The 18,708-nt window shown below is 48.7% G+C and overlaps 2 protein-coding genes across 2 annotated transcripts; one reads left to right on the top strand and one right to left on the bottom strand.

The window, feature by feature from the left end:
* Window positions 1-5,035: 5,035 nt before the first annotated feature.
* LOC139833363 (uncharacterized) lies at window positions 5,036-8,778 on the top strand. The gene is made up of 3 exons (XM_071823626.1): window positions 5,036-6,464; window positions 6,542-6,758; window positions 8,687-8,778. The coding sequence occupies exons 1-3, from the start codon at window positions 5,439-5,441 to the stop codon at window positions 8,776-8,778; spliced, it is 1,335 nt and encodes a 444-aa protein (XP_071679727.1). The 5' UTR covers window positions 5,036-5,438.
* On the bottom strand, window positions 8,702-13,049 carry LOC127314151 (alpha-1,3-arabinosyltransferase XAT3). The gene is made up of 6 exons (XM_051344614.2): window positions 12,627-13,049; window positions 12,343-12,453; window positions 12,212-12,259; window positions 11,976-12,098; window positions 11,707-11,805; window positions 8,702-10,102 (listed from the first exon to the last, which is right to left on the bottom strand). Exons 1-6 carry the CDS (start codon window positions 12,772-12,774, stop codon window positions 8,934-8,936), a joined length of 1,698 nt encoding a protein of 565 aa, XP_051200574.1. The 5' UTR covers window positions 12,775-13,049; the 3' UTR covers window positions 8,702-8,933.
* Window positions 13,050-18,708: the final 5,659 nt, after the last annotated feature.

Raw genomic sequence — 18,708 nt, 5'->3', positions numbered from 1 at the left:
TATAGAAAGATAAGAGACGGGTAAGGTGTTCGAAAACTGTAAACGGAGGCCGAGCCGAGCTACATGTAGCCCTTTATTTTTAAAAATTCGGAAATCATAGTTTTAAGTTTTAAAAAAATAGAAAAAATTCTGAATCAACGTGTAAAATCTCAATGTGAAAGTCTTTGCATTTGTAGAGTACACAAAATAACAAAATCTAGCTTAGATCCACACATTTGTTATTTTTATGTAGCCTAAAGTACTACAAATTTCACATTAAGATTTTGTATGTTTGTAGATTTCATAATTGGCTGCCAAGACTCTCTAGCTACCAAATCTCGTCTTTCCGCTTACACGCGCGAGGAAACTCCATAATCCAGATACGGCTGGGACGCGGCTGCGTCCAACTGCGCCTGGCCAGGTCACATCAAGCAGCTCAAAATGTCTGGCTCGATCAATCTCACGGACCGTGTTTTTCAGCTACGGCTATTTTTTCGAATTAACGGCTAGTAATTGGCCTTCATTTGAAATAACACATACTATTTTTTCGAATTTGTCCAAGTGACCATATTTATGCATTTATAAATTATTAAATTATTGTTTAAAGAAAAATGTTTAAAAGGATAATAAAGACAACATAAGAGATAGTAAAAAATAGAAATTAATACGATCTATTATGTACTAAAAGCAAAATACTGATTACGGATGTTTAAAATAGAGAGATGTGGTTAATCTACATCATTAAAATTATTTTAGCCGTTAGATCTGTAATTTAATGGTCAAAATTTAAAGATTTTACGTAACATTTACTAGCACATATTTTGCGAACATACATGACATGTCATGTTTGACACGATACATGCACCATCCATGTAAGGAAGAAAATCTATCTATCAAAATTAGCATTATTTTAGCCTGTAGATCTGCAATTTAATGGTCAAAATTTAAAGATTTGACGTAACCAGCACATGTTTTGCGAACATATTGACATGTCATGTTTGACACGAGTACATGCACCATCCATGTAAGGAAGAAAATCTATCTATCAATAGTCCGGTAACTATAGTTGTCGTGAAAAGATATTTAACTGGTACAGAAGCTAGAGCGCGAAGGAAGGTTTGGTGCTCTTCGTCCCGGTTTCTTCTCCTCGTTCAAGACTTTCTTTTTGCCCGGCAGTGACTCGTCGTGCCCTGCTGGTTGGCATCCTTGGTGCCGTGGAGCTACCGTCTTCGTTTCTGCAAGGCGTGTGTTTATGTTGTAGCGTAGTATTATAAACTTCTCAGAGTGTTCCCGTGTATCTTTTGGCCGTAGATGGTGTGGTGTGGTGTTGTGTGGTACGGAGGGCCTTGTGTAATCTTGACCTACTGAGGACTTTGTTAATTTAAAATCGGGTTTTCGAGCCTTATGTTTTTTTCAAAAAAGCACAAAGGAATAATATAGGCAGGATCAATTATGAAATGACAGCCGAGTGCGGTTAGGATAGTTTTAATGACACACGGTTCTCCCAACAAACGTAGGATAGTAAAATTGTATGGATCATCTAGAAGTTCTACATGCAGACGGCAATACACAATTAAACTTGATCGTGTAGAATCGGGCCGGACACGGAGATCTACGTAGGCACGTGCTGAAAAAAGATTTGACGATCGCTGAGATTACTAAATGGTTTAGATTCGTTTTCCATAAAAAAAAAATTGAGGCACCAGGTTAATTTACATGTGCTTATAAAAATATAAACCAACAATATAAATCTGAACGTATCAGATTAAAAAATAAAAAGTTTTACGTATATTATACATGTACAAAAGTGAATTCATAGCACGGAAACCTAGATGAATGCATAAGTTCTTTAGGAATAAGAGTACATAACATACCGACAGATCAGTTTCTTGCCAAATATTGATTCCTAAAGCAATTGAACCGGTTCACCGGTCATGTACGAGAATGGACGTACCCGGCTACATGTAATTAAAAAAACCTCATGTAATCAAAAATATATTTTCTAAAATATTTTATGTTATCCAAGAGTTGGAGACTTCTTGCCACTATACCCAAATGATCTTAACAAATTAATTTCTGTAGGTGAGTCTCGAACTCGGACCAAAATATTCTAATTTGCCAATGGGGAATTCTCTCTTTGGGATGTTTCTAAATAATCTTAGGTTCTTTCCTACTTCTATTTGTGTTTATTACTTTTAATTTAAGATAAATATTCGTATACAAAAAAATTCACCAATTGGAACTTGGAGTACGCATTCATATTTGGATTATACTACCATATTTTAGAAGAGTGTCATGTATTTAAAATCAGTATAGAAAATTAGATGAAGAAAATTCCACATGGAGCAATAAAATTTCTCATTAACGAGTTATCCTACCTATCAAAAATGGATAAGTTATTTTCTATTAATTACATCATTAACAAATTACTTTACTATTCTATTTAGAAAATCATTACACGTTAAAGATGATACGTATAACAGATTTATTCTTCACCCGAACGCCTTGCTAGTTTATTAAATGGAAGAAATGCATGAGAAAACAAAGAAAAAAAAGGCTTGCGGTGAGGTTGGGGGCTACCCAGTTATCTCATACAAACGAAAGGTCAAATTTAGGAGCAAGCCGTAGCTGAAAAACACCGTCCGTGAGATGGATCGAGCCAGACATTTTGAGCTGCTTGATGTGGCATGGCCAGCTGCAGTTGGACGCCGCCACGTCCCAGCCGTATCTGGATTATGGAGTTTCCCCGCACGTGTAAGTGGAAAGACGATCTTTGGTAGTCAATGATGGAATCTACAAAAATGCAAAATTTTAATGTGAAATTCTTAGTACTTTAGGCTACACAAAAATGATAAATGTGTGGATCTGACAACCTCACCGAGGGAAGGATCTCCGTGAGACCCGAGGCCCTATTGCCTATGAACTAGGTTCGCCTTAATTGTGTCGAGCGGGCCACCGAGGTCGGGCCATGCGTCGTCGAAGATGCGGTGTTGCGCCGCATCCATAGCCACGGAGCTATAAGCATGATCACCAAAAAGGTGCCCTTGCGGGCAGCCGTTGGGATCGGTCCGAAATCTTAACCCAACCAAAAGAACACGCGTGGTAGGAGTAGTTTCTCTATTGCACGTCTAAAGCTCCAAATAGGAGCTCGAGCTCGCCAGTCAACATCTCCCTCACTATCAATGTGTTATCCTTTTAGAGTCTTTTGCATTTTTGAGAATATGCTCTTTCTCTATATATATTTTTTTTTAGGGATCTTTATATATATAGTCAATCTGTTTTTTTTAGCCCAATGTAATCAATCTGTTGGGTCAAGTTCGACTTGGTCCATCAAAGTCGGGTGCTTGCTTGTGCTTCAACCCGAGACACGGTTGTGTATACGCGGCTCCGCAGTCGGACTGGCCCATTAGTGAGGTGCTACGCGGTACGGATCAAACTCAGGCCAATTCATATCATTGAAGGCATCTCCAAACGGGGGCGATGCATTTTGGACGGTTAAAATGTCCGTAAGCGTCCGTTTATCTTATCTCACGGACGCGAAAATGATTGTGTGTCCGTTTGCGACAGGGGTGGCTTCAGCGGGCCGACGCTTTTCCGACGCGGGCCAGTTTAGTTTCAGAAAATTGAGTCTAAAGTTTGTAGCCTCAAATTAGCTTAAATTTACACAAAATTATAGCCTTAAATTACGTCAAATTGAGGTCTGAAATAAGTTCATCACGCTTTGCACATGGTACGGCGCAAAGTGGAGTCCAAAAGGGGCACAGCAAGGCATCGATGTCCTCCACATTTTGCGTCGGTGCTCACTCATCATGCGGGCCTGACCCGGCCCCGGCGTCGCCAACGAAGCCCCCGCTGTAGATCATGGCCTCGATGTCTTTCTCATGCCGGTCCTTCCAATAGGCCTACGAATCACCGGACGTCAGACCCATGACACACGGCAGTCACACACATGGAGAGAGCTCACGTACCGGGTTATCCATCGTCGGGGCAGATGGTGCCATTTCGTCAAACAGGATGCGGGGCACCGGCATGCTCTCCTACGGTAGCTGACGTGTCTTGTGTGTCGCTCCTGGGTACGAGTCACCGCTTCTCGACGTTCGGTTGAGGTCGGGAACCGGCGCCCCATTGAACTGCACCGGCGCCACGCCGGAGGCGAACCGCGACGCCGGGTGGACCTGCAAGGGAGCGGGAGTTCCAGGACGCGCGGCTGTGAACTTACTGAGCTCACCAACGAGGCCGGAAGAGTGACGACGGTGATCCCCTCTCGCTTGACGATCATGTAGGCCTCCGCTAAGCTCGGATGGAGGCCTACTTGCGCGGCGCCGGCTTTCAGCTGCATCTGCCACGCCTACGGGTTGGCCTCCAGGGCGGCGGCCGCTGCATTCCTCTCCTTCAGGTTCATGCGTCGGCCGCGAAGCTTCGCGTCCTCGACGCCTTTCTACTCCTTGGACAGCACCCTCTTCGCCGCCTTCGGCTTAGCATCCCGGCTGCCGGTGGCGGCCCGCTTTGCTTCCGCCGGAGCTGCGGCCTCCATTGTGGCTATGGTCGTGGCTATGGGGAGTGTGGGGCAGCGGCGGGTGCGATGGTTACCTCGGAATCCATGGTGGTGGCTGCGGCGGCGAGGACTTCCATCGCTTCTGGACTGCTCGCGCCGATCTACTTTGATTTTTCGCGCGGGAAATGGCCACTAGCGGGAATGTTATCGGCATCCCTGCCACTGATGCGCGGGTCCTACGTAAGTTTCGGCGGACACTCGGCAAGACCACGAAGCATCCGTGGAGACGCAAACCTGATGCATATTTGATCCAGGTTTACGTCGCCACGGACGGTCCGGTCACTTTGCATCGCCCCGCTGGAGCAGTGCCCAGACTCATTTTCAATCACGGTGGACGCAAACCTCGGTCGCTCAGCGTCCGTTTGCATGGTCCCGTTGGAGATGCCCTGACAACCATGATCCTGGCCACAATCCCTCGAAAAAATCAAAAAGTTGTTCCAGCTTACTCACATGCTCAAAGTACAATTCCATGTTCTCTCGGAGTGTTCTACCATTAGAGCATCTCCACTCGTCCCCCCGACGAGGCCCCCGAGCGACGTTTTTTCCATCCGGACGGCGAATTTCGGCCCAGTCGCGCCCCCGGTTCCTCGTTTTCGTCCGGATTTGGCCCTTAATCCATCCGGCGAGCCCACGCCACCCCCGGCCCCCCGGGGCGCGCTCGGGGACTCCGGACGAAAGGTTTTGGCGCGAAACGTCGTGTGGACCCGCGTAGTCGGCGACTGGAAAACCTAATCCTGTCGATTTTCCCTCCAATTTGCTTGCATATCCCCATTCCCTCCAATTTGCTTGCATATCCCCATTCTCTCCCGCCGAAATCCCCCAATCTCCTCGTCTTCCAGCTCCAGTTCCTGGCGGCGTCTTCTCGTCCACCACCACTCTCCTCCTCGTCTTCTCGTCCACCACAATGCCGCCGAAGGCGCCGGCGAGGAAGATGCGGGCGAAGAAGACGAAGCCGCCGGGCATGTCGAACGCCGAGTGGGCGGCGGACGAGCAACGGCGAGACGTGGAAACAAGCGCCAGGGCGGAGAGGGTGAAAAGAGCCGCCGCCAAGAGGTCGGCGGAGGCGGCCCAGGAGGAACAAGCGAGGCTGATCAGCATGGCCTATAGCGGCGGCATGTTCCCCGGCCAATGGCCGACGCAAGGTACAACAAGTTCCCCGTCTTCCTTCTCGCCTTCGCTGTACTCGCCGTCGCCGACTGCCGTGTTCCAAGAGGGCGCCTACGTCCAACCGTCCAAGCCCACACCGTCGCCGCCCGAGCTTGGCGTCGGCGGTGGCGGCCTGTTCGAGGACACCTCGCCGGCCATGCGACGAGGGCCGCTCGCGTTCGGTGCGATGGCGGCGCCGAACGAAGAGGAGATCCACGAGATGATCACCTCCGGCACCACCGCCGCCGCTGCGAGCCCGGGATTCTTCATGACCGCCGCCGCTGCGTGCCCGGGGTTCTTCACGCAAGAGGAGACGAGGGCGACGGCAGCTGTGGCGGCGCGCAACGAGCATCGCGAGGATGTTGCCGACGGAAGCCAAGCCGTCGAAGAAGAAGGCGAGGAAGAAGAAGAGCCAACTCAAGCCGCCGCCAACCTGTCGAAGGAGAAGAAGAAGAGGAAGAAGGACTCGCCGCCTGCCGAACCGCGTATCAAATGGACGCCGAAGGAAGAGGAGTGCCTCGCCGAAGCTTGGATGACCGTGTCCACGAACGGCATAATCGGGGCCAATCAGTCGTTCGACACATATTGGCTTCGAGTGAAGCAGGCGTACGAGGAGCGCAAACTCGTCGATCCCTACTTCAACAAGACGAACATGAACGTGTTCCGGGGAGACAAGGCAATGGCCACCCATTGGGGGCTCATGCAGACGGCGTGCAGCAAATGGCACGGCATACAGGAGGAGTGCGAGAAACGGCCGATCAGCGGCCACGACATGGAGCAAAAGGTATGCTCCGTCGACCCTGCATCACCGAGGTACATCGTCGTTAGCTGACCCGCATCGCCGTGCTCTTTTTTCCCCAGCTGCGCCGAGCTTTGGACATGTACACGGACGACACCAGCCTGCAGTTCAAGTTCCTCAACGTCTACGCCCGCCTCGAGAAGTGCGAGAAGTGGAAGGAAGTCCGCACGACCCTGTCGAAGAGCAAGACCGAGCAGTACAACCCCGACGCTCCGGCGGCAAGCGCGCGGAAGGGCGCCCGAACTCGGCCGAAGAAGCTCAAAGAGCTCAAAAAGACGGGCAATCCCGCCGACAGGATGCAGTCGTCGATCGACAAGTGCTGGGCCGACTTGAGGACGCACGCCGACGGGAGGAACGACAAGTTCGACGGCAGGTGGCGGGAGATGCTCGCCAACCAAGGCGTCCGGATCGCCCTGCTGAAGACGACGGCGGCGGCGAAGAAGAGGAACACAGACTTGGCGTTCCTCATGGGCGGCGGCGACATGGAACTGATGGACGAGGAGACGAGGAATTGGTACCAGGGCCACCGCAACGACATCCTCCGAGCCACTCCGGCCAGTCCTTCGTCGTCTCCGCCGGCTCATACCTCGTCTTCCTCACCATCTACCTCGTCGACTGCGGCTGCTTCGACGTCCACTGCCGCTGGTTCATCATCCGCCGCCGCAGCCGCTTCGGCCACGACGTGTGAGGAAACTGGTCCGTCGGACGAAGCCGCGCCGGCCGGGACTGCCGACGAGCCTGTTTCCGTGTAATTTCCCTCCGATCGCCGATCTGTGGCTGATCCTTTTGCTCCTTTTGCCGATCAACTGGCCGTACTTGTAGCGCGGGACGGCGGTTTGTTTGAATTTAAACTCTATCCGCCGAACTCCGGGTGGACGACTGGAAATACGGTACTCCCCACGCCTTAATTTCGTCCAATCCGGAGGTAGTTTCGTCCGGATTTGGGCGTGGGGAGCCCAAACGAGTGGGGATGCTCTTAGTTTAGAGCTTATATAGCAAACAAACCATGTGGAAACAGGGGCAGTTCCCATAATTCTGATTGATCCTGGTGCACTTTAGCACCTTCTTAGATGGCAATACACTTCAGCAGATTGGATTATCATATGGTTGGTAGTTGGTACAGGAAAGTCGAAATATTTAAGGATTAGTCTAGCGGGCGGCCGCATGCCTATTAGTGCATATGAGCGGGCGACTAAAAAAGGAACATGCTACCTTTGTCAGTGTGAACACATACCATTTATAGCTAGACATTCACTGATTGTAGCACATGCACTACAATGACATCATGCACATTAATTTTTCTTTTCAAATGCTTAAAATCATATAACTTTTACACCAGATGTCGAAATTAGGATCCGCTTTCACTTTTGAATTTCTTGCGACGAGCTCTTCAAAACTAGATCTCATTTCTATGTATTTTGATGTAGTTTTTTTAAAGCAACTTTTACATGCGACAAAGCAATTATAATGCAAGATTATGCAACTTTAGTGTGGGGCGAAGCAACTTTACTGCACAACGTAAATCTACATTCACAACGAAAGTTGCATCGCTAGACGCCAAAGTTGCTCAGCCATCCATCAAAATTTATTCGGTGGGTACTAAAGTTGCTTCGCTGGACCCCAAAGTTGGGCCATCACAAATCAAATTTGCTCTGTCGAGTACCAAAGTTGCTCTACAGGAAACTAAATTTGCTCGGTCAGGCACCAAAGTTGCTCGGTTCGAGAATTGTGTCGCCAGGCACCAATGTTGTTGTGCAGGGCACTTAATTTGCTTCGTCACGCATTGAAATTTCTTCAATGGACACCAAAATTATTTTCGGGCACAAAAGTTGTGCCTTCGTGTACCAAAAAGTGTATATGTTCGTTGCACACCAAAGTTGCTATGTCGCACACTAAAGTTGTTTTGTTGCATAATAAAATTGCTCTGTTGCGTAACAAAGTTGCTTGAAAAAAAATTCGTCGAAACATATGAAAATGTGGTCTAGTTTCGAAGCTCTCGTCGTGGGGATTTTAGAAGTGAAAACAAATTATAATTTCACCGCACGGTTCAAAAGTTATAGTTTTTTAAAAAACGAAAGCTGACATGAGCTAGCCTACCAGCCGGACCGCAACCTCCTGTCGCCTAGTGCATGTGCCCAGGACATCCGTCTGGCACACACCCGCCCATAAGATTTCAGGAATATTTAAATGCGAAATATTTTTTGCAGAACAATTTAGAGAAATGGAGATGAGCCTGAGGGACCTATATTATGATTTGAATGAATTTCGTTCCATCTTGCAGCGACGCTGCGACGGATAATTTATATGATAGTTTACACAAATAACTCCTAGAAAAAAAATCTATAGATGAGCCATACATACATTCTCATACAGGCCACGAGAGAATGAAAAACTACACAAAACGAATCTGGTAAACGTGGAAGGTTGTACAAGAGCATCCAAGACCAGTTCTATTTACGGGTTGAGATTGTCCAGTGCTTCCAAGAGAATAGGTCTGAACCTCTTGCAATCCAGCTTCACATTCTGCTTGTCCATGAAGGTATGTCTGATGAACTCAAATCCACGCTTGTGGAACGAGATAGGGTTCTTGAAGATCTCATGGTCCCTCGGGTATTGATCGGTGAGGCTGCTCTCGTCGACACCGATAGCATACTGCTTGTACCTTAGACCCATCATCTCAGCTGGGTCACCAAAATCAATGCGGGATATCCAGTCCAGGCCGCCCCATGGCACAATCTGAATGAGTGTGGCATTCTGTGGCAAGAACACGCAGTTCGTGAGCCCAGCCCCATGGACACCCATCATCACGTCGACTGAGTTAACCAGCTTCGCGAACCCAGAGATGTCGGAGCTCACATTGGCCTCATCAATCACCACCTCAAAGCCGAGCCCCTCGGCCATCGCAATGATCTCATCAAGGTTGAGGAACATTCTTGTGCGGTGCCTCTTGATGATGAGCAACCTTGGCTTGACCTTAGGGTTCTCTCCGAGCATGACCGCGGTGTCCTTGCCCAGCGAGTAAGCCCCACGCATGAACCTGTTGAAATCAACCATTGTAACACCATGCGGCGATTTTGTTGCGTCAATGGTGAACTCCATGTACGAGTGCAGGCCGACGATAGCATGCTTGAAGCAGTGCACCTGGTCATCCTTGCTAAAGTCAATAATAGGGTACTTGGACAACTTCTGGAGCACCGTGTGGTACTTGATCGTCCACCAGAGCGCCATGTCCGTTATGAGGAATTGGACCTCGCCGTTGAACTCGCTGGCGGTGGTGAAGAGCGGCACCATCACGTCGGTGAAGTCATGGAACAGGTTGCCCGTGTACCCAGTCAGTGAAAAGATCACAGCAGGCACTTCATGGTACTTGGTGCACTCGGCGGCCACTTTGCTTGATTTCACCGTCAGCTCGGTGATGTGGCTGAGGCAGAACTCGTCACCTTTCCGAGGGTAAGGCTTAATCTTCCACACCTCGTCTCTCTGTGAACCCTCAGGCTCCATGTACAAGACTGAAGTTGCCTTTGGGTGAATTCGAACATCACCACGCATCTCACACACATTTGCTCGGAAATTTGAGAAATCACACAAGGGTTTACTTCCCTGCTGCTGGGTATTACTTGCACCTGAGAAAATGGAAGATTCTTACATTATATGAGGAACGTGGTATGTTCATTAAAAAAGGGCAACATGCAAAACAGCTGGATCAGATCCAGTGGATACAGAAAGCAATGATAAGGCATCAATAATAAGAGCTGCGACACGTGATGCAAAGTAATCAATGCAAGCTACTGTGGGTGTCACTGAAAACGGCATTCGATTGATACTAATATAAAACTGATGATAATATAAAATTGTGTCTGGAGGTCTGGATCATGTGGATTGAAAATGGATGCTTGTAAAGTGCTCCATACCAAAGATGATTCAAAATTCCCAGTTACTCAGTTCAAAGGCCACTACACTGTTCTAGCTTTGTGCCCCATATAATGCTCCAGTTCAAATACCGTGCTTCTACCGCGACATAGCATGCATGTCTCGCGTTGATCTCGTGCTTCAAGTTTCGTGCTGTGTATATCATCATGTTTTGTCGTGTTTCGTAAAAGTTGGCCTGACTGGTATGGTGTGCGCGATAGTTAGCATGCCCGGTAGGAAGACTTTCTTTGAAGGTAAACAGTGGGAGAGCATCCCGCTGCAATTTTATAGAAAGACATTTCACTCTCCAGTTCTACTTCTACCACACCACAGTACAGTACTAGTCCAGTAGCACTAGGATTTTTTAAAGAACCAGTAGTCTGGTTGTACTGCTTCTATTCTGTCATCAGAAACAGAATCAAGTTCTTAATGGAGTACTACTCAGACAACAGATAGGAACAGAGGATACACGAAATTGTCAAATCAAATAAATGAATGGGCGCTGGTCAGGCAATGCACAAGAAATGGATAAATCGAATAAATATCGATACCTTGCTGCTTAGCAGTTCCAGCGTTTGGCTCGATGTATTATCTAGTAAGGCTGGAGGTATAACCTTGTTTTCGAAAAAAAATAGAGCTATGGCCGGTATCACTGAAAACTGCATCAAATTGATACTATACAATTGTGTCTGGAGGTCTGGGTCCTGTGGATTGAAAATGGATACTTGTAAAATGCTCGATACTACCGACGATGCTTTTAAAATTCCAGGTTACTCGGATGAAAGGCCAGTACACTGTTCTAGCTCGTGCCCATATAACTCTCCAGTTCGAACACGGGGTTTCAACCGTGCCCGCTACCTAGGATACATTTTTCTGGTGTCGATCTTGTGCTTCAAGATTCGTGCTGTGCTATACCATGAAGTTTTCGCCGTGTTTCCTAAAAATTGGAGTGACTGATATGTGTGCACGATAGGAAGCAGGCACGGTAGAAAGACTTGTTTGAAGATGAGAGCGTCTACTTGCAATTTTATAGAAAGACATTTCAGGCTCCAATTCTACTTCCACAAGTCCGCACCTCAGTACCACCAGTCCACTTGCGCTACTCTGACAAAGAGCCCGTATTTTTAAAGAACCTGCTTCTATTCCGCCATTAGAAACAGAATCAAGTTCTTCATGGAGTAGTACTACTCTCTGACAAAAGCAGAGCCATTCCGCAGACGGAAACAGGGGATAAACGAAATTGGCAGATCAAATAAATGAATGGGCGCTGCCTGCGTCAGGCAATGCACAATGAATGGATAAATGCAGGAGCCTGTACCTTCTTGCTTAGCATTGGAGGGGTCGTCGGCGTCGTGAATGGTGTAATTGGAGACGGTTGGGAGCGTGACTTTCTTCTCCTTGTCTTTCCTCTCCTCGCCTGCGCACATATCCAACCCATTCCACATTTCAGACCAAACATCGGAACAGCAGGAAAAAAACATGCAACGACTCGGCTCGGTTTGAGGGAGTCAAATCACGGATCCGTTAGCAATCGGAAGACTAGTACGAGACTGTTTGCTAGTTATGGGCAGAACTGCGACGGCTAACCTAACATCTCCGAGTCCGATTTATGGCCGCTCCCGTCCCTGTTGTGGGTGGGATCCGTCATCCCGCTCGCCGGGTCCGGCTCGCTCAGCACGTTGTTTTCTTCCTCCTTGCCGTCTCTGATCTCTGAGAAAGAGGTTACCACACGCTGTTAGCTAGACCGGCAAGGTGAGCTGCGGGGGAAAAGGCAGAGCAAAAGAGGACGCCTTTGGGGTGAAATGAAAGTGGAGATTGGTTACCTTTTGGTTTCACATCTGCCTCGTCGTCCACAACTTTGGGGTCGCCGCCTGCAGAGAGAAAACCGGCGCAAGGTGTTCAGGTAAGCCCGGTAAACAAACTGGTGTAAGGCATGGAGGGTTGAATTATTTACCGAGAGCGCCGGTGGGGATTTTCTTGGAGGCGACAACGGGCGCCTGCTTGTCGACCGGCTGCTGGATCAGGATGGACGCCGGCGCCTCGTCCGTCGGCAGCTTGCCGCTCACTGCAAGAACAAGAAGTCAGTTACTCCGCCTTTACACGACGATGGGCCAAGTGGTTAGCTGGTAGGTTCGTTAGTTAGTTAGAGATAGCGCGCGAGTGAAGACGAAGCAGCAGAATTAAGCCGGGCCAATCGACGGAGAGTCTAGCTCTAGCAAGGTGGAATTGAGGGCTTACGGCCGAAGAGGATGGCTTCGGGCTTGGAGACGACGACGAAGGTGAGGGAGACGAGGAAGAAGCCGACGACGATGACGAGCAGGCGGAAGCGCCGCGACTCCTGGCGGGCGCCCCGCACCAGCTTCGAGCTCGGCCGCTCCTTCATCATCGCGCCCGACCCCTGCACCTGTCCAGCTCGAGGAGACGAAGACCAGCTCTCGAGGAAGGAAGGAACGGAGAGGCGTGTAAGGAAGGAAGCCGGGGAGAATAGAAGAAGGGAGGGGGACAGTGGAAGATGAGCGAAGAAGGAGTAGACGGAGTCAGTCCTGGCCCGTTGCGTGTGTACTTGTGCGTCTGACCAGGCAGCGGAGCCCGAGGAGGTGGAGAAGGTGGCTTCGCTAGCTAGCTGGCCCGAGTTTGGTGTGGAACTGCTGGCTGCTCTGTCTGAGTTATCGATGCCGTCAGCTCGAGCTGACAGGCATTAGCCCCCGGTCAAATCAAATTCCCGGGCCTTCTTTCCTCGGTACCGGGAAAGGGAAACAGGAGTGGCGTAACGCAGCCTTTCTAGCTCCCCGTGTACCGTGTCCGTGCAGAGGGGGCGCACCGGCGGCGAGCGACGGCGCGGCCATCGGTGCCTGCGGGATTCGTGCGAGGTGGAGTGCTGCCGCTGTCGGAGACTTTCGAGCGGCGGCGAGCGGGGATGGATGGTGGGGACGCGAGCACTGGTTTTGCTCTCCGCGGAGAGCAAAGTGTCAGAGCGACAAGGACGGATGCCATCGGGAAGTTGCAGAGCAGCCCATCCCGGCCGAACACGCTCGTGACCGATCGGCCACCGGTTTTGACTGCTTCCTCATTTCACGCGTGTCCATACTTGCGTCGGGCGGCCCCAGCTACTACTCCAGCCAGGACCTGCCTGCACTGTGCTGCACATCATGTGATGGGGTTTTCGTCGGCGTCTCTGCCAGATTTACAGTGGGATGACTCGGCTTGGCTGGAGCTAGGCATTTCAGGGATGGGACGCCTTGATCCGGTGTCCTTGCTCCTCCTATTTTTTTCTGGTCGATTTCGACAAATTTACCCTTTTACGGAAGTTTAGCATGATTTGATTTTATTTTAAAAAATATTTAAAATCTGATATTTTTAGTAGCATCTCTCTCCGGAGCGCTATCCTCTCCACCGTAGCGCCACCAACGATTTTTTGAGAACCAATGAATCATGACCTCCTCCTCCATTAATTTCGCCAAAACGGCTAGAAATCTAGAAGGAAGAGCATGAAATTCCAGCGGTGATAGGAGAACAGAAAAGGAAGGAAAACGAGGAGGAGAGAGAGAATTCCATGCGATGAACGACAGAATGAGGAGTCAATGCGGCTGGTGTTTTCTTTTCTTTACGGATAGATGCGTGCGTACAACGTACATGGAATGACTCCAAAGGCCTCGTCTGAGAGTGTGTGTGGCTGAGAGCGTGTGTGGGCTGATTTCATTAGTCAACAATATTTAAGCGTGAGGGCCTAGCATCTACTCCGTGTACGTAAGTTAACTGGGTGGGGGCCCTATCGATCGGGAGGCCCCGTGAGGCCGCACCGGATGCACCGACTCAACGTCGGCCCTGCCGACAAGGACGCTATCCTTTTGGAATATGTTAAGTCGCGTGGTGTGACCTCATCCCCTCCCTCTTCCACTTACCCCTCTCACCTCGACCAAGAACGAACTAGGGCGCGCCCACCTCTCTCTCCCATCTCAATTCTTTCCCCCCAATCCCGCAGATCTGAAGATTTCTTCGGTGGATTTCGGTCTCCATTCCTTAGGCATTCTCTTTCGATCCCAACAAATTTATTCAAAAATGTTGTCTCATTAGATCCTATTTTTTGTAGTATTGGTGAAACTCTAGATCATCACAAATTTTAAAATTTGTATGGTCTTGTGGATTTTGTTTTAGGTTGATAGTTGTATTAGCCTCTAGATTTAGTGTTATACATTGGACCTATTTTTTCTAATTAGAGTTATGGTATGTGACTATGATTTGTTGTCAATATTGCCATGTATGTTTAGAGCTTGGTACTGTAGACTTAGATAAACTTGGAATATGAACATCATAATTGATATACTTAGTGCTTATGCATTTGGTTTTTACAATTATTTTTTTGATGGTAAGACTTGTTGTAGGCATTATTGTTCACTTATCTTAGTTTTCAAGCATTGGTGTAGGCATTTTGTGTTGCTTTTTTCTTCTTAGTACTGTTTGCTTATCTTGTTTTGGAAATATCGTCCGTAGTAACTTTAATTTAGGTATGCCGTCGTCCGATCCGAAGGAAACACTGAGGAAGTGGAAGCACAAAGCTGACCTTTGGCCATCCAATTTTCCCGAATGGGCGGAACGAGCTCGTTGTTGGTGCGGTTTACCTTTGTGTTTCCAAGCGATGTGATGATTGGGATGGCAAATACGGAAGGAGGTTTTAGATGTATCCTAACTATGCACATAACAAGGCCAATCCAAGAAACCCATAAGACTACCCACCGGTATGGGTCTCCACTCGTAATGATTTTTTCTCGAGTGCTTGCTATTAATCATATTAAGTGTGTATTTGTAGTCTCCTCCTCTTTGTCAATTTGTGAAGTGGATAGATTTGGAGCAAGATCCCCAACACACAAAAGAGGTTGCGTATGAGGAGCAAAGAATGTGGAACTACATGTTCCAGTTGATTCCTGAGGAGGAGCGAGAGAAAAAGATGAAGATTAGACTTGAGAAACAACGTTTGGAGAAAGAGAAGAAGGAGCAAAAACAGAAGGATCTTCGTGAGGCGGAATGGGAGAAAAAGAGAGAGAGGGCTCGTCGTGCAAGGGAAGAGACGAAAACGGAAGAAGACGCAACCAAGTGGAAGGAAAAGTACCCGTTGGACTCAATAGAGTCATGTATTCAACTTAAATTCTTTAGAATTTTTTGTTGCAAACTTTCAGGCTTAATGCCACCTATTTGATGAACTTTTCTTTGTGTCATGCACTTTAATCTTGTAAACTTTGAAGCCGGGATTTTGTTGTTGTGAACCTTATTAATTTTAAGATTGTCGTTGCCTATTCGACGGTACCTTGGAGGAGGGATCCTCACGAGGGGGAGAAGAAGTAGGGGTCATCGGGCGGAGAGTCCTCGGGACGGTGGTACGCGATTTACCTAGCTTGGGAACACCTGCACGATGACAGGTCAGGGTGGGCATTCGGTTTTAACCGAAATTTCGGTTCGGTTTTTGCGGTTTTGAACAAATTCGGTTTTCAAAAATGGTAACCGAAATTGGCATAAAAATTTAGGAAACCGAAGATTCGGTTAACCGACAAATTTGGTTCGGTTTTCGGTTAAAACCGAATGAACCTACTCACTTGAAAAAATAGTAGGCATCACCGAAGAAAGCACATAGTGATTGACATATCAACAGAAAAAGCATCAATCACAAGAAGAAATCGACAAATGAGCACCAATCGTGGAGGGATGCTATTTGGTAGGCTGCGGCACTCGTGGTACAGGTGCATCACTCGTGAGCGATTAAAAGGGGTAGCTAAGACTTCGAGCGACGTGTTCTATTATGCAGGCTTCACGCTATATTAAGATAGTTGAATGAACAATTTTTGGAACATCAAACGCAATTGGGCTTCTATGGAATGATCGGTTTATGCACAAACTGATGGTAGGTTACTCAATTCGGTCTATTCGGTCTTGTTCGGTTGGTGGGGCTAAAAACCGAATTCTACCAAATTTAATTCGGTTAGTATAAATGGAAACCGAAAAAATAGCGGTTAATGGAAAAAAACCGAGATTTTGGTTAGTTCGGTTTCGGCTTCGGTTCGGTTTTCGGTTTCACAGTTTTTATGCCCACCCTGAATGACAGGGCCTACTGCTGCTTGTCTTGAATTATCTGGACGCTTTCTCGTTGTTACAATGAGTTGTGACTGTGCCTCTATGGCTCCCGGGATCCGGCTTATAAAGGCGCCAGGATCTAGGGTTTACACGGAGAGTCCTAGCCGGAATACAAGATGCCTAACTATGAAATATTACATTGCCGTACACGTCAACGATCCACCTTTCCTTATACGCCGTATTGGATCCGGATACTTCATGAGCCTTCACGGATCCGACTATCTGCATAGGTTGGTTGAGATCTGGCTCCTGTTCCTGGGCTGGACTTCATCCATGTTCTATCAACAACAACTGGGCCGCCCGATGGGCCATATGCCACCATCACCATCTGTGGGCCTCCCGGGCTTGCCGGATCTAGACCACGTCGTTGATATACCCATAAAGTATACCCACAATAGTAGCCCCCGAAGTTCTTCAAGATTTGTCATTCCTCCGCCTATCTCTGTCCGGAGCCGAAGAGAATCTCGAAGAGCTTCCAAAACTTCATCATTTCTGACTTCATTCAACCGGAAATCATTCGCCTTCTTGTAACGGTAACTTAGCAGATTTCTTGCCCACGTCGCGCATAACTTCCCCTTCTTCGGCGCTAAATTTTCGGATATGCGAATCTTTAGCCGGAAATCTCGGAGGCGCGCAGTTAGGTCACCACTGCGTCCATTTCACCGCTTTTGACCTAAAACACGTGGCGATCATCCAACGGTGCGACCGTTCTGTTCCCACCGTAGGATCTGACTCAAGAATCTCCGCGTGAAGCCTATAAATACCCCATTCGAGAGGTCATTTTCACTTTTTCACCGCCCTCACCACTTCATCTTCTTCCTCGCGCCAGCGCCGCTCGTTAGATCTCACTTCCGGCGAGCTCCTCCCCGGAAAGCTTCAAACGCCACTGCTCCAAGGTCTCCCTCGACCCAAGCTGCTCGCGGTTGAGCCGGATTTGCCTCCGCCACCGATTCGTGGTCTCGCCGGAGGCCTGCACGTCGAGCCTGCGAGCTTCTTCTTCGCCGGCGTCACGGGGAACCGCCACGCCATTGCCGGTAAGCCCACCGGACTTGTAGAAGATAGACTTAGCGGGATCCGGCTTCTTAAGTTTTCACCATATGCATGCCGCCGGAAACATGTCCACTAGCTCACCTAAGTTCACTAATAGCTCTCCGAATAGTCCACCGCCAAACCCAACAGAACCAACTTTCGTTGAGACTTTAGCGTTCCTTCCGCCCAATATTTCCGATATTAGGTTAGATCAACGTTATTCCTCCTCTTCTAGCAACATCCTTGGTCGGATCCCAACAGCCGAGGAAATCCAAGCGGAAATAGAAGGGCAGGCTAGAATGGCTGCTAAAGTTCTGGAGGTGGAGCAGAAGAAGGGTTCAAAGGCCCGGAACCGTGAAGTGGAGAAGGGTCAATGGTGGCCCCACGAAATTACGGAGTTGGAACTCAGAGCCTTCGCAAAGGAAGGATTCATTGCTCCGGATACCTGGAGTTTCAACAAAGACTCCAGCACTCCGGCCCCAGAACCTGACGAACGTGTCTTCACCAAAGCTTGGGTGGAGCGCGGCCTCTCTCTTCCTCCTTCCGAATTCTTCCTGTCGGTGCTTAACACCTATTGTCTCCAACCACACAACATCCAAATTCCTTTCTCCTCCTCTCCAACTTTGCAACTCTCTGCGAGGGCTATCTCGGAGTCTGTCCGGATATCCGCCTCTGGCAGTTTTTCTATTGAGTCAAGAAGGAGACCAAGGACAATGCCATGGTGAATTGCGGCAGCATGACTTTCGTGCTCCGCACCAAGAGGGTTTATCCAGCTCTTGCATCCCACGAATCCGTCCGGTACTAGAACACCGGATGGTTCTACGTGAAGAACATCTCAGTTCCAGGCGTCCATGATGGTCTCCCTGCTTTTGCCAACAAGGCTCCGGAGGAGCTCGCCAGCTGGAGCCTCATCCCCGCCCTTGCCCAGTATCCGGAGCTGGACAAGATGGCCCGGAGGATCTCCTGGCTGGTCCATGACGGTTTATCTGGAATGGACCTGACCTTGAGCTGGTTCACTCGCCGGATTCAGCCGCTCAAGTACAATAAGCGGTTAATCTGCGAATACTCTGGAGTCAATGATGAGCTGCGGGTGACCAAAGATAACATGCCAATAGATTCTCTAAACAAGAGGATCCGGACACTCGTAAGATCGCTAGGGGCCAGGAGG

This window comes from Lolium perenne, chromosome 1, assembly GCF_019359855.2.
Source record: "Lolium perenne isolate Kyuss_39 chromosome 1, Kyuss_2.0, whole genome shotgun sequence".
Taxonomy (NCBI): domain Eukaryota; kingdom Viridiplantae; phylum Streptophyta; class Magnoliopsida; order Poales; family Poaceae; genus Lolium; species Lolium perenne.
Note: the sequence above shows the minus strand (reverse complement) of the source record. Positions and strands in the feature narration are given on the sequence as shown.